The sequence below is a fragment of the Rana temporaria genome, chromosome 6, assembly GCF_905171775.1.
Source record: "Rana temporaria chromosome 6, aRanTem1.1, whole genome shotgun sequence".
NCBI classification, from domain to species: Eukaryota; Metazoa; Chordata; class Amphibia; order Anura; family Ranidae; genus Rana; species Rana temporaria.
The window spans coordinates 60,464,924-60,481,190 of record NC_053494.1 but is presented as its reverse complement, the minus strand read 5'-3'; the positions used below and the strand labels follow the sequence as shown (position 1 = coordinate 60,481,190).

Here is a 16,267-nt window from a genome sequence, read left to right as displayed (position 1 = left end):
ATAAACATGGCCTAGGCTATAAGATTTCCAAGACCCTGAAACTGAGCTGCAGCATGGTGGCCAAGACCATACAGCGGTTTAACAGGACAGGTTCCACTCAAAACAGGCCTTACCATGGTCGACCAAAGAAGATGAGTGCACATACTCAGCATCATATCCAGAGGTTGTCTTTGGGAAATAGATGTATGAGTGCTGCCAGAATTGCTGCAGAGGTTGAAGGGGTGGGGGGTCAGACTGTCAGTGCTCAGACCAATACGCCGCACACTGCATCAAATTGGTCTGCATGGCTGTCACCCCAGAAGGAAGCCTCTTCTAAAGATGATGCACAAGAAAGCCTGCAAACAGTTTGCTGAAGACAAGCAGTCTAAGGACACTATTTATGGAACCATGTCCTGTGGCGGCAACCAGGTGAGGAGTACAAAGACAAGTGTGTCTTGCCTACAGTCAAGCATGGTGGTGGGAGTGTCATGGTCTGGGGCTGCATGAGTTCTGCCAGCACTGGGGAGTTACAGTTCATTGAGGGAACCATGAGTGCCAACATGTACTGTGACATACTGAAGCGGAGCATGATCCCCTCCCTTCGGAGACTGGGCCGCAGGGCAGTATTCCAACATGATAATGACTCCAAACACACCTCCAAGACGACCACTGCCTTGCTAAAGAAACTGAGGGTAAAGGCGATGCACTGGCCAAACATGTCTCCAGACCTAAACCCTATTAAGCATCTGTGGGGCATCCTCAAATGGAAGGTGAAGGAGCGCAAGGTCTCTAACATTCACCAGCTCTGTGATGTCGTAGTGGAGGAGTGGAAGAGGACTCCAGTGGCAACCTGTGCAGCTCTGGTGAACTCCATGACCAAGAGGGTTAAGGTAGTGCTGGAAAATAATGGTGGCCACATAAAATATTGTCACTTTGAGCCAAATTTGGACATTTTCACTTAGGGGTGTACTCACTTTTGTTGCCAGCGGTTAAGACATTAATGGCTGTGTGTTGAGTTATTTTGAGGGGACAGCAAATTTACACTGTTGTACAAGCTGTACACTCACTACATTGTAGCAAAGTATCATAATATTTACAAAAATGTGAGGGCTGTACTCACTTATATTGATACTGTATACTGTATTCTGTATATTACTTGGTAACGTGGGTCATCTCACAAGAATTGATCATGGATGGAACAGAGTATAACATGTTTGTAAAGTGGAGGAGAGTATAGGAGGCAGCACAAGAGCAGAGCATAGATAATGAGGTAAAAAAAAAAAAAAGCAAAATAAAAGATAAACATAAAAAGGGGGTGGGGTAGATAAACGAGGCTTAACAGCAACTGGTTGTGGACCAAGGGAGCATGGGGGAAGAATGAAAGCTGTTAACAGAACAGGGTGGAGGTAATAGAGGAAAAACGACTGACCAAGGTACATTGGGAAAGGGCTGAGAAGGCAGAACTGTACATAATCTCAGATGAAAAAGGGTGTAGGGACAGTAGTAGTGTACCTCTTCACCTGCATCACTTGGTGAATATAGGAATGTATGCCCTAAAACAGGCCTGAGGTACAAAATCTATGGAGCTGCCTGCTGTTGACTAGAGCACCCTGTAAGGAGTGATGGACATTGCTGGAGGTTGCAGCCCTCAGATACACCCTGGTTGGTAACAGCATATGGCTAATAAGGAGGGGGGAGGGTACAGAACTATGAGGAAAGAGAAGCCCAGAGTGGGACGTAGGCTAGGCGCAGGGCTGACATGACAGGGTAGCAGGATAAACCAGCAGCCAAGAAGTTAAGAAGAAGGGGAGTGTACTAGCTAAGGGGCAGGGGGGGCTAAAGAAGTTATTCCCGGGGTGGGAGGATGGTTTAACTGGCATCGGGAAATGGATATGAGCGTGTAAGGTGTAGGGTGGTGTCGTCCCCGAGTCGGTGTGGCCGCGACTGGGGACCTTGTGTGGACACGCTGATACGGTGATAAATTTGGTTAGTGCCTCCAAGGATCCTCAACATTGGGTAAGATGTATCTGTGATGAATATTGTTTTGTTTGGTAATAAAGGTTATGGTTTGAAATGTTTAATAAAATAGCCGGTGAAGCCAATTTACTCCAAAACAGGTGTTGTTTGGTTATTTAACAGGTTATGTGTGGGGGTATAGTGTTAAGTTAGAATATTAGGTTTGCATAGGCTATACCAGTGTTTTTCAACTCCAGTCCTCGGGGCACCCCAACAGGTCATGTTTTCAGGATTTCCCTCAGATGAAACGGCTGTGGTAATTACTAAGGCAGTGAAACTGATCAAATCACCTGTGCAAAATAATGGAAAGCCTGAAAACATGAGCCTTGAGGACTGGAGTTGGGAAACACTGGGCTATACCATAGTCAAGTTCGAGTATAAACAAGCCAAAAGGCAGATAAACAAGATACAATACTCCGTTGCAAGCATCGATCCCCAAGCAACCCCCGATCAAGGAAGCTGGTTCCTTGTAGTTAATATTGCCAGAGAATGTAATGTGGACAATATGGATCCGGACTCTTCTCTATGCACTGAGCACTGGCAGGATACTCTGCGAAAATCAGTTATAAAGGAAGAACATTGTTGCTCAGTGGAATGTTAAAGAAAATAAGGAGTTGGGCTGTTCATGAAGCAACATCAACCCCTAAACCTGGAAAGTGTTGTTATCTGCTTCCAATAGGGTCCTTGCAGATTTTAAGGTTTTACCGGAGGATCTTACAAGGACAGTATTTTTTACCAAGCTTTACCAAGCTCATTATGACTAATACACACTGTTCAAAGTCTACATGTTTAGCAATATCCACACCAACCAACAATTCTGCTGTGCAATGCCACTTCTACTTCTTGGAGTCTTTTTTGTTGAATAGAAAAAGTGACAATGTAAGTCATACACATAGCTTAAACACATACTGTATACCACACACGTATACATATTTTACACTGATTGGACACTGCACAGAAGTTCTTACATTATCCTCTTGCATCTAGCCAGTCTGAAGAGCTACAAGTCCTACCGTATCATTTGTAGCATGGCCATTGCCTGCCGCTCACATCCCCACACTACCTTCTCCCCCAAGCACATACAATGACAGGCACAACAATCACAGAAACTAAATATATATATATATATATATATATATATATATATATATATATATATATACATACACACACACACAAATATATATATATATATATATATATATATATATATAATGTTTGTAAACGCACCTGCTCGCTATGCATTGCTGATCTGTCTTCTTTTCAGCTGTTTACAGGACACTAAATTACATTATTTATCTCAATCTCTTCAGCCTAAATGTGATAGTTTCATATACTGAATGGCTCACTATGGCTTTTTTATATGGTTCACAAGCTTACAAAGGCGAGGGAGCCCTGCTGCAGCTAAAGCAACAATGCAACAGCTTTATATATTTCACAAAGAGCCAGTTTTATCCTGATCAAAAGGGGGTAGACTTTTCTGATACAACAAAAAGTTCCAACGTTTGCTCATCTTTCAAAGGATGTTAAAGCTGAACTTTAGTTTTGGGATATTTGAATAAGTTATCACTAATGATGTGTGCCTGCTGCTGTATTAACATTGTTTCATTACTCCCTTGCAATATTTATGCTGTTCTTTACACCACGTACTTTAAACTGCTGCACTGTATACACCGTGCTATACAGTATGTTACATTCCCCAGACCTCTGACCTCTGCACGCTGTATTGTCAATTTATGCCATTAGGAATTTTTTAAGAATTCAATGTCATTCAATCAATAGCCACACATTTGCTTATATGGATTAAATGGAATTCATTATATTTATTATTGATTAGAAAAAGTTTATAAATGTATGTGTTAATAACATTATATACAGTATATACTCGAGTATAAGCCAAGTTTTTCAGCAAATTTTTTTGTGCTGAAAATGCACCCCTCAGCTTATACTCGAGTCACCTTTTTGTGCCTGATGTCCTGGAATTTAGGGACCCGGTACCAGCCGGCACTCTTTTTTTATCAATAACAGTTTTATTCAGAAAATTTTCAATACACCTATACATGCAGGATCAATCTCGATAGCAATATCTAGAGGAATGGTCATTAACATACTGGACAATGTCTAACAGTCTACTTGACCAGTTATGTGTCCACTCATGAAGTAGCGAACATTTCGTACCGAGTATCAGCTACAGGAGCCAGTTAAGTGCAAAGAACTAGATAAACCTTTCAGTGCAATGTTATACTAGTGAACAATCTCGTATCACCAGTGGGTTCACAGGAGGAGAAAAGAGAAAAAAAAAAGGAAGGAAAAGAAACAGCAAAAAGAAGAAGAAGGGGGAGGGGGAAAGAGGAGGGAGATGGGGAAGGAGAGTGGAAGGAAGGGGAATGGGAAGGGAAATCACCAATGTGGCTCAGCTACCTGATCAGGTTATCTCCTCCGGCGGTGCCAAAGCTCCCAGACCTTGTCGTGGGCCTCCAGTCTGTCTAGCATTCTGGCTGTCATCTTCTCCATCATTTCGACATCTTTTATTCTGGCATATAGGGCCTCGGGGGGGGGGGGGGGGGCAGAACGCTTCCAGTGTAAAGCCACCAGACATCGCGCTGCTGTAAGGACATGCCTGGTCAGTTTCCTGTAGGGTGCTGGGATGTTTGGTGGGGGGAATCCTAACAGGTAAACCTTTGGAGTCAGGGGGATCGTCCTGTCTAGAAGTTGGTCCAATAATTGCTGGACCGAGTTCCAAAAGGGGACGATCAATGGGCAACTCCAGTATACATGGATAAGCGTTCCTTTGTCCTGCTGACAGCGCCAGCAGCGATCTGAAGTGTTCGGGTAAATGGCATGGGGAACGTCAGGTGTCATGTACCAGAAGTAGAGGATTTTATATATGTTCTCCTTGTAGAGAGTGCAGATCGAGCTTTTTGCTGCTTGGGACCAGATCGTCCGCCAGTGTTCCATGGAGATCTCCTCGCCTAGGGCCTTTTCCCACCGAAGCATATATGCATGTTTGCTCCCAGTGTCTATCGGCCGAGAGTTCAATATTTTATATATATTAGAGATCAAGCCCCTCTGTGCTGTCCCCGCCAGTATCAGCCTTTCAAAAGCCGTTGGGGGGGAAACTGCAAGTTTGGAGCGAACGTCAGTGCATAGTGGCGTATCTGGAGATATCCATAGAACTCCTGGCGCGGCATGTCATACTTGGCCTGTATGTCCGCAAATGTGCGCATTTTACGGGTCAGGGGATCTACTAGGTTCCCATAGTGGAAAAGGTTCCTCGTTGTCCATGGAGCAGACATTCTGTGGGTGAGGCTATCCGGGATTTCGGGGCTGCCGGCGAAAGAGGTCAAGAGGGAGCTGTCGGAGGCTAGCTTGTGTTGGCGTATCAATTTACGCCACGTGCGTCTGAGCTGGGTCATAGGACCTAACATGCGGCCGGGATCAACCTCCCCCTTTGCATTCCATAATAAGTTATTTGGATGTACCGGGGCTAGCCACAGCTTCTCTATTTGTGTCCATTTATTGTAGGAGCGTAACGTGAACCAGGAGGCTACTGCCTTCAGCTGGGCCGCTTGGTAGTACTTAACTAGATCTGGGTAAGCCAGACCCCCTTCCGACCTCGCTGCCAGCAACACCGACCGGGGGATTCTATGACGCTTATAGTTCCAGGTAAACTGGAGCAAGTCAGTTTGGAGTTTTCTCAAATGGGCGTAGGGCACTGGGATGGGCAGGGTTTGAAACAGGTAGAGTATTTTTGGGAGAATCGCCATCTTTACTGCTGCTATTCTCCCCAATAGGGAGATGTGGTGCTTTCTCCATTGTTGTATAAGGGTCCTAATGTTGCGGAAAAGGGGGGGGGGAAGTTCTGCTGATAGAGGGTGGTGTAGGAGGGGGTAATGTGGATTCCCAGGTACTTCAACGAGGAGGCTTTCCAGCTATAAGAAAAATTAGATCGTAGGTGCCAGCCGGCACTCTTATAGCCCCACTCTTCCTCTACAAGTGTGCACAGTTTATTGTCTGAGGGACCTACAGCCGTGCGTACCTGAACGGATCTGAAACTTGGCACACATGTAGCCCCATTTCTCCTCTACAAGTGTGTGAAGTTTGTTATCTGGGGGACCTACAGCTGAGGAGCACCGATTTTTTAAAGCTGGGCACCCCTTCCTCAGACTCCCATTTTAAACATCAGTCTAGTCATGGACACAGTGAGGCATGGACACAGTGAGGCATGGGCAGGGCTTTGTCCTGCGGGAACGCGTGGTAACGGAGTTCCTGCACTTTTTTCACAGCAGGAACTCAGTTCCCTTTGCAGGACTAGAGCAGCCGAGCCGCCCGAGCCAATCCTTCACTAATCGGCGATGCCCAGCTCGAGTCACTGTCAGGGGCAGGCGAAACTTAGTAATCCTTTATGTTACTGGCCGCTTCCTGTATATGGATTCATCGGGTAATGTGCGGGTATTCCGTCACTTCCTCGATGCCGAATTGTCTCCTGGGAGCTTTTGTCATTGTTCCCAGGAGACATTGCGGAGGTCTGCTGCGAAATATCGCAGGATTTAGAAATAACTTGCTGTTTAGGCTCTATAACCACTGTAGGTGACCAGGAGTAAGGATGCAAGTCAGGAAAGCTGAAAAAAAACATATTTTATTTATATTCATACCTGTTCTTGGTTAGTGACTCAACTTACTGGAACAATATAATGATCGTGACTGCCAAGTTACTAGCATTCACAGAATAAAATGTCAGCAATAGCAGCCTTCAAGGTTTCATTTTAGCAGGCAGCCGACTGATACCACTGAGCTGCCAACAGGTTCCTTATGTTTTTCTCAATAAAGGTTTTCTTTCAGTAGGATGCACATGGACTGCACTGGGCAACTGAGAGCTCCCTCTTGTGGCTATTCTACAAATATCTGCAGTGCCTTGAAAAAGTATTCATACCCCTTGAAATTTTCCACATTTTCCGACCATGTTACCACCAAAAACTTAAATGTACTTTATTGGAATTTTATGTGATAGACCACCACAAGTGGCACATAATTGGGAAGTGGAAGGAAAATGATAAAAGGTTTTCACAGTTTTTTACAAATAAATATCTGAAAAGTGCGGGGTGCATTTGTATTCAGCCCCCCTGAGTCAATACTTTGTAAAACCACCTTTAGCTGCAATTACAGCTGCAAGTCTTTTTGGGGATGTCTCTACACACTTTGCAAATCTAGAGAGTAACATTTTTGCCCATTCTTCCTTGCAAAATGGCTCAAGCTCTTTCAGATTGGATGGAAAGCGTCTGAACAGCAATTTTCAAGTCTTGCCACATATTCTCAATTGGATTTAGACTGGGTCATTCTAACACATGAATATGCTTTGATCTAAACCATTCCATTGTAGCTCTGGCTCTATGTTTAGGGTTGTTGTCCTGCTGGAAGGTGAACCTCAGCCCCAGTCTCAAGTCTTTTGCTCCGATGCTGCGGGGCATTGTGGGATGTGTAGTCTGTTTCTCCTAAGAGTCAATGGAGTCCATATCTCCCGCTACTTGCATTCCCACAATGCATAACTTCTTAAAGGTAACTTACATATTTACATGAATAGAGTCCCAGCGAGGATGGCCTGTCACTGGACTCTGACAGGACGACCCCGCTACATACTGATAGGAATAAAATATGCGACTGAGAAAATACAGTGAATAGCCAAAGCAGTTGCTGACCTTGATATAGGGTAGTCGCCAAATAAAAGCAAAACAACCAGACTGGGTATCTGTTACCAATTGTCCTTGTCAGATTTGGTAGCATACAGCCTATAATTGTTAATCTGATAAAACAGGTAAGCAGCTGTCAAGCAATTTGATAACAAAAAATTTTAACAGCAATCAGGATTATTTAACATCTAATGCCCTGTACACATGATCGGTTCATCTGATGAAAACGGTCCGATGGACCGTTTTCATCGGACGGACCGATCGTGTGTTGGCCCCCATCTTTTTTTTTCCCCATCGGTGAAAAAACTTAAAACCTGTTTTAAAATTATCTGATGGTTAAAAAAACGATAGAAAAAAACGGCATAATTCTTTCTCCTTGAAGTACTGAAAGTAACAACATGTCATGATAACATTAGACAGGTGTTCTGCTACAGATAGCTCAGGTATGACAACTAGTTGGCCACTATTTGAAAGGACGTAAATATTCAAAAAATTCCAGAACAGTTCAAAAAGTAACCGGTCTTTAAAAAATGTTGTAAATGACAAGAAGAATATGTACATCTACATGATTAAAACAGCCATTGTCCAAAAGCAGGAGAAATAAATAAATGGGTCCCTACATACTAAATGGCAAAAAAGAAAAAACAATTCAAACTCCAAATTTTCTGTGACTGTATTTGAACATATTTTTAATGTAAAGGGCACCAATAAGCTCTCCTCTGTAATATCATTCAAATAAATCACAAATGTGACATATTACAAATGTGATGGTTTAAAGAAATGAATTACATGTTTTAACACTTGGCTCAATAGAAGTAAAATAACAATTAAATGCTTGTAGCAATTGGGTCATGCAAAACTTAACTACGGATTAATGTCTGAAAGCATGTGCCATATGAAAACATGGCATGTTTGAAAGAGCATTGCACCTAACAGATAAAATGGGCATTTTTATCTCCACCGTGACATATATAATCATCCACAGCCTCCCAAAATTACGCAGTACAGTAAAACCTTGGTTTGAGAGTAACTTGGTTTGACAAGCAAAATGTTTTAATAAATTTTGCCTTGATATACAAGCGATGTCTTGATATAAGAGTAGCGTAATGTCACAACTGAGTATAAAAAAACAAAGAGAGGAGCCTTTAAGGCTGCGTACACACGGTCGGTCAAAACCGATAAAAAAAGGACTGAAGGACCGTTTCATCGGTCCAAACCGGTTGTGTGTGGGCCCCATCGGTCAGTTATCCTTCGGTCAAAAAAAAAAGAACTTGCTTTAAAATTGAACCAATGGACTGATAACCGATCGGTCAAAAACGATGGTTAGTATGCAAAAGCATCGGTTAAAAACCTGTGCATGCTCAGAATTAAGTCGATGCATGCTTGGAAGCATTGAACTTCGTTTTTTTCTGCACGTCGTTGTGTTTTACGTCACCGCGTTCTGACACGATCGTTTTTTTTAACTGATGGTGTGTAGGCGCATCAGACCATCAGTCAGCTTCATCGGTTAACCAATGACTACGGTCACTCGGACCGTTCTCATCGGATGGACCGACCGTGTGTACGCGGCCAAAATTTAGCAATATGGTTACATTTAATGAAGGTACAACATTTAGCAACTTATTGCTACACTTAGAGGTGCCTCTCTTCTTTTTTATATCCTGTAAAAAAATGCTTTGATATACAAGTGCTTTGGATTACAAGCATCTTTCTGGAACAAATTATGCTCGCAAACCAAGGTTTTGCTGTATTCTTATTGACCAGATTCTGTACTGTCCATGGTACTTAACACTCTCCCTATCACATGCATTACTTTCCCTTTAAATCACTGGGATCTCCAGCAAATACCCCAACCCCATCACTCCAGCTATATGTGTCTTAGTTTAATTTAGCAAAATCATAAAAGAGTAAACAAAAAGAAAAGAATCCTGGAGCAGTTATCATCTACACCTATTATTCTGAAATGTTTCCTAAATTTGTGAAGAAAAAGTTCACAATCATGTTAAAGTTTAACAATAGCCACCCCCATCCCTCCCTTACTGTTATTTCTCTAACAGATCCACTGATACTGCTACACAATGTCTGTAGCAACTGCAAGCCAAGCTTTACAAGCCTGTTTTTCTGTCATCCACACCCTTTGTATTATTTTTTTTTCTTTTACAAAGAGACATAACAGACAGCTTTTCAATAGTAATACGATGATAAGTGACATTATCTGATCAGCAGAGTCAAAATAATGTAATTCTCCAGCTTGTCATAGTCATTACAGGCTTCTGCTACAATCTAGAATACATGAATTTATATGCTGCCATAGTCATGAGCTTAGTTATACAAAGACACAACTTTCCTTTCTATATTATCATAAAAACAATCTCACAGCAAAAGTATCAGACATTGCAATAATGTTCAAAAATCAAATACAACATGCAGTCTATAATTATATGCTATAGAAATACTTACAATCATTGTCTTTCCTAATCAATGCAAGGCAGTCTGAGTGTTTGCTGCACTGATATTCCAGAGCCACTGTTATATTAGATTACATTTGATTACAGTGAGATAGTTGCGTAGCAATGGATAACTATGTGCTTGCACCAAGATTAATCCAAAGAATCCTTCATATATATGCACAAAGAATGCGTAGGGGATGAAGGAGGACAAGATGGAAAGATGTACACAAGAAGTGGGTGGACGGCATGAATCGAGGTGCAAAGAGTCAAGAGTGGGAGGAAAAAAGAAAATAAAAGGATGGTGGGGGACAAAAAGACATGGGGTCCAGAGACAATGATAAAAGAATTCCGAAGAAGGGAATGCAATGTTTGGAGTTGAATGAAGAGGCGTAAAGTACGAAGAGTGTGTTACAATCCTGGAAAGTTGATGATCACCTGTAATTTATTATTCCATATAATGCAGGGAAGAAAAATGTATTGGTTTTCCCAATGATGAAAACTTTAATGTATTATTGCAAGGCTTACTTTTTGCCACATATAGCCTGATATTAGTGCCCCTACCTCTGCTGAAGTAAGTAAAGATCAGTGCAACAGCCACAGCTCTCAGAAAATATCGCTAAACTATCCAACAACTTAAAGTGTAAGTAAACCCCCCCCAATCGTTTTCAGCCAAGGAAGCTGCCATCTTTGCCTCTGTTTAATCTACAACTACCATGATGCTGCACATGTGATCAGTTATGACACCAGCCATTGGATAGTTTGACAGTTTGGTTGTGAGCACAACCAATTGGAGTGTTAAATTTTTGGCACGTGCCGGAAATTACCCTTTCTTTTAATGTGTTTACTTCCGCTTTAACAGTTCTACTCCTGCAATGACAGAAAACCAGGGGGGTGGCTTTATTAGTACAATGGCATGAGGGAAACCATATTAGTCCACTTAAGGACTGCCTAATGCCGATATATGTCGGCAGAATGGCACGGCTGGGCACAGGCACGTACCTGTACGTGGCCTTTAAGAGTCCAGCCGTGGGTTGTGTGCGCACCACCAGCGGCGTGCTCGCCACCCGGTCCGAAGCTCTGTGACCGTGCCCGCGGGACCCGCAGACACGATCTCCACCGGTGTCCCGCGATCGGGTCACAGGAGCAAACACACCTTCCCCGTTCTTCTCTGTGGCAGTGACACTGATCGTCTGTTCCCTGTTATAGGGATTGACAATCAGTGACGTCACACCTACAGCCACGCCCCCCTACAGTAAGAATCACTCCCTTAGGGCACACTTAGCCCGTAAGTGCCCCTTAGTGGTTAACCCCTTCACTGCCATTGCCATTTTCACAGTAATCAGTGCATTTTTATAGCACTTTTCGCTGTGAAAATGACAATGGTCCTAAAAATGGGTCTAAAGTGAAAGTGTCCGATGTGTCCGCCATAATGTCGCAGTCACGAAAGAAATCGCTGATTGCCGCCATTACTAGTAAAAAAAAAAAATTATTAATAAGAATGCCATAAAACTATCCCCTATTTTGTAAACGCTATAACTTTTGCGCAAACCAATCAATAAACGTTTATTGAGATTTTTTTTTAACAAAAATAAGTAGAAGAATACGTATCGGCCTAAACTGAGGAAAAAAATGTTTTTTTTATATATTTTTTGGGGATATTTATTATAGCAAACAGTAAAAAATATTGAATTTTTTTCAAAATTGTCGCTCTATTTTTGTTTATAGCACAAAAAATTAAAAAAGCGCAGAGGTGATCAAATACCAAAAAAAGAAAGCTCTATTTGTGGGGAAAAAGGGACGCCAATTTTGTTTAGGAGCCACGTATGCCTCACTGCATTGAGGCCATATTTGTTTTAAAATTAGACCTGTAACTTCTTTGCAACAAAGATATACGAGAAGTTTACTGTATGGCTTTCATAAATTCAGGTGCCTCCACCTCCACACATCTCTCAATATCTTTTAAAATGTCCTGTAAGTCCTAAAACGAGTCTTCTCTCACTCGTAGGATCACCAGGAGGAATCAATTGTCATTTGCCCTCTGTTCTGCTTGTAGTGAGGTTTGAAGCACCTGCTGCCAGAGGAAGGTTAGGTAGTCCAGCCAGCAATATTCCAGCCTTCTACATCCAGGCAGGCATCCAGCAGGACTCTGCACCATCAGCGCCGACTCCTAACTCTCACTCCTAGGGCCAGACAGACAGGCAGGGGTCTCCTCAGCCAGGATCCAGGACAGCTACTCTTCCCCCATTTTTGGCCTCCCTCTTTCCTCCCCAACATCATCAAGGTAAGGCCTTTTTTTGTTCAGGCCTATCCACCTCCCCTTGGGCTAATTCGCGACCGTCCTTTTCAGGATAAGCCGCGGCTGCGGCCCAACAAAGGGGATAACGGATAGATCTTCCATCCCCCACACTCCCAGTCGCGATCGGGGCATCCCCGCTGCCTTCATTCCTCAATCCCCCCTCGGCCTGAACAATTCCGTGGCAAGCTCGCGGTGCGCCACGCTTGCTCCTCACAAACCCCCTCAAACTTCACTAAACCACCCCTGCCCCTGGAGGATCTCTAACATCGCCTCTTGGTGCCCCAGAGCCCCCTTCTCCCTACAACCGGGCCTCACCCAGCTGCACAGCTAGGGTTGCCACCTTTTCTTCAAGCCAAACACTTTAGCGGCACAGGGCACATTTTTTTCCGTAGTATACACAATAGGATAATAAAAGACCTGGGGCACCTTTGGGTGCCTCAGGGACATTGGTAATGTAGCGCGCTGCGGCAAACAGTGGGTGTGGTCAAACTGCTCTTGCTGACATCGTGGCTCCCCCTCAGTGATGCCAAACCTGCCCCCAGACAGCGGCCCACATCTCCCGAAAGGCAACAGATTTTTGTGTGACTACCTCAGTTACTTAGGGAGCCACAGCCCAATCTGAATAATGTGTCCGGGTTTCAGGCAGACTGAAACCCGGACACAAGATCCCAAACACGAACTGTCCGGGTGAATCCTGGACAGGTGGCAACCCTATGCACAGCCCCCGGATCGGGCCTAGTCCCAGTCGGCGGTCATCTTGCTACACCCCAGCAACTGTGATATTGCTGGGACATAGCCCCACTCCCCTTCCCCAGCCCTAAAGCTGGGATTTGGCTCCCACCCCCACATCCTCAGGTCCAACAGCTCCAATTCCAGGGTCCACCACCACTTAGTGTTTGATCCAGGGCTCCCCCGATCGCCCTTGTGGGATCAGGAAGGAATTTGAATTATTTTTTTCCCCCGGTCACGGCAGATTGGCATAGCACGGCCAGGTTTTTTTCGCCTTCCTCTGGATCAAACGGGGAGGAAGATTTGCCGAGTGGGGAACCCACTTGGAAATCACCCTTCCCATCATCATTGAATACCTCCCGATCAAATATCACTTCCCCAGCGTTTTTCTGCGATTATGTTTAATCTGAGACACTTGGCAGAAATCATTTGGGGTCTAAAGCCATTTGCCTCAATATTACCAGCCGTCACCAAAAAAGCTCTAAGGAATGAGCAACTGTTAAGAATCAATCGACGATCGACAGTCAAAAATGATATGCATTTACCCCAACCTAAGTACATATCATGCGCTTTGGTCAATACAAGGTCGGCAGTAAAACACAGACAAGAAATCCATGAATTCATTCTACCAAACGATTAACACTGCCTTTTTATCACAGAAAGCTGTCTCACAGCCGACTAACACCATTCTAGGAGAATTGGTGCCAGAGAATTATCGCATTCTAACAGAAAAGAGTGGGGCAAAGAGGAGGAGGCCTGGCGGTGATCCACAAGACTCACCTCTCGATCACTAAACCAGACCTTCAGTACTCACTTCAATTTATGGAAACCCTCAGGACGCTGTTCACATACTTCTGTGCTATAGACCACCGGGTCCAAAAACGCACCTGCTCATGTCATTGACAGAGTTCATCTCCACCTATACCCTAAACACCAAACATCTCCTGCTGCTCAGGGATTTTAACCTCTGGGCCAACTCCTCACATGACCCCGCCGCCGACGCCTGCATTGACTACTTGGAAGGATTAGGTCTGCAGCAACTAGTATGTGGGCCCACGCATGCTTCAGGTCACACGCTCGATCTCATTTTCAGACAAGATCTGGAAATCAATATTCTGGAAAATGAGCCGCAACCATGGACTGATCACCATGCCATTAAATTCACAATCAACATAAACGCCCCCTCAAAAAAAACGGTAAAACCGGTGGCAACACACTGGACTAGATCTCAGAAGAAGCTCCATTCGGAACTCTTCAAAACTACATTAGGGAACAAAATAAAAACAATCTGACTACATCAAACAGCCACAGAAACTCTTGATGCTATAAACAAGGCTCTGCTACAGTCAGCCGACTAAGTAGCGCCAAAACCCACAACGTGCATCCAGCTGGTTTAACGACCAGATGTCGTTGCTAAAGCAAGAGCGCAGAAGAGCTGAAGCAGCCTGGAAAAGAAGCTCTTCAGAGGAAAACCACACCATTTATAAGATAATAACCAAAAAATACCATAAAGAAATCTTTATTGCCAAAAAAATAATTTTTCCAATATTATCACCAATGCCCTAAACCGCCCCCGTGAACTTTTCAATCTAGTTACCAAGACCATGAACCCAGTCTATCTAGAAACCCCTAATTCTGATTCATAAGAATCTTGCAACAAATTATCGTATTATTTCATCACGAAAAATTGAAAGAATCCATGAAAGTATTCAGCAAAATACAACCTCCATCTACCCCCTCCTAAATCACAAACCTAATACCCACATAATTCCACCACAATCACCTAACTTCACTCTAAAACCCATTTCCATCGATGCCACTAAAAACATCTTCTGTACTCTGCGAAATAGCACAGCGCCCAATGATATCATCCCCACCAAACTGCTGAAAGAATGTGCCGATATTTTGGCTCCAGCTATCATGCAACTCATAAACCAGTCATTCAAGGAGGGCATGGTGCCACCCTTGCTGAAACAAGGTATAATCAAACCAATTCTAAAAAAAAACACCCTCAACCCCAAAGACCCTAACCACCGTCGCCCCATAACAGGCCTGAATGTCTTCTCCAAGGTAATGGAAAAAGAAGTTGTACAACAGCTACAACATCACTTAGACACCCATAAATTACTTGACCCATTCCAGTCCGGTTTCCGTCCGGGTCACGGGACGGAAACGGCACTGCTCAAAATATGGGATGACGCTCTAGAGGCCACAGACGAAGGAGAATCTTGTCTTCTAGTACTGCTGGACCTAAGCGCAGCGTTTGATACGGTAGACCACGAATTATTGCTGACACGGCTAGTCGAAGTAGCTGGAGTTGCAGAATGTGATTTATCGTGGTTCTCCTCCTTCTTGGAAAACCGATCACAAATAGTGAAACTTGGCCCTTTCACTTCTGAAAAACGCACAGTGTCATGCAGAGTCCCCCAGGGATCCCCTCTGTCGCCTGTTCTTTTCAATACCTATCTCTTCCCTCTTTTTGAAATCATCAGCAACCAGAAGTTACTTTACCACTCTTATGCAGATGACACACAAATATATTTTCGCATCTGCAATAGAAAGGATCATTATCTCGCACTAGAGAAATGCCTTTCTTTGATAGAAAAGTGGATGACAAAGAGTTACGTTAAACTCAATGGCTCAAAAACAGAACTTCTCCTGTTTCAGGCCAATCGGAAGATTCATCCCGCCACAACAAGAACGTCCCCGCACATTCTGGGTCAATCCATCACCCCCAGCACCAAAGTCAAATATCTCGGAGTCATCTTCGACACCTACATGACAATGGATGCACAAATAGGGTCAGTAGTCAGCGGATCGCCCCATCTGCTGCGCCTTCTTTGCAGACTCACTCCCTTTATCCCAAAAAAAGACATAGCAGTCGTGGTGGGAACAATTATCAACTCCAGACTTGACTATGCAAATGCCCTCTATCTTGGACTCCCAAAATACCAAATCACTCGTCTGCAAGTCGTTTAAAATACGGCCGCTTGACTTGTGACTGGGAAAAAAACATGGGAATCAATCTCACCTTCGTTGAGATCCCTTCATTGGTTGCCCGTAAAAGACAGAATCACTTTCAAAGCACTCTGTCTAACGCATAACTGTAT

At 43.7% G+C, this 16,267-nt stretch overlaps 1 protein-coding gene across 2 annotated transcripts in view; it reads right to left on the bottom strand.

The window, feature by feature from the left end:
• SYT17 (synaptotagmin 17) overlaps positions 1 to 16,267 on the bottom strand; it is a 228,729-nt gene that overhangs the window by 194,407 nt on the left and 18,055 nt on the right. The window contains exon 1 of one of the 2 annotated variants that reach the window (XM_040356899.1): positions 10,143 to 10,299. The exons of the other annotated variant lie outside the window; for it this stretch is intronic. Coding sequence (XP_040212833.1) covers positions 10,143 to 10,148 — 6 coding nt within the window. The 5' untranslated portion in view covers positions 10,149 to 10,299. Of the gene's footprint in view, positions 1 to 10,142; positions 10,300 to 16,267 lie in introns of those variants that run through there. 2 annotated transcript variants of the gene reach the window in all.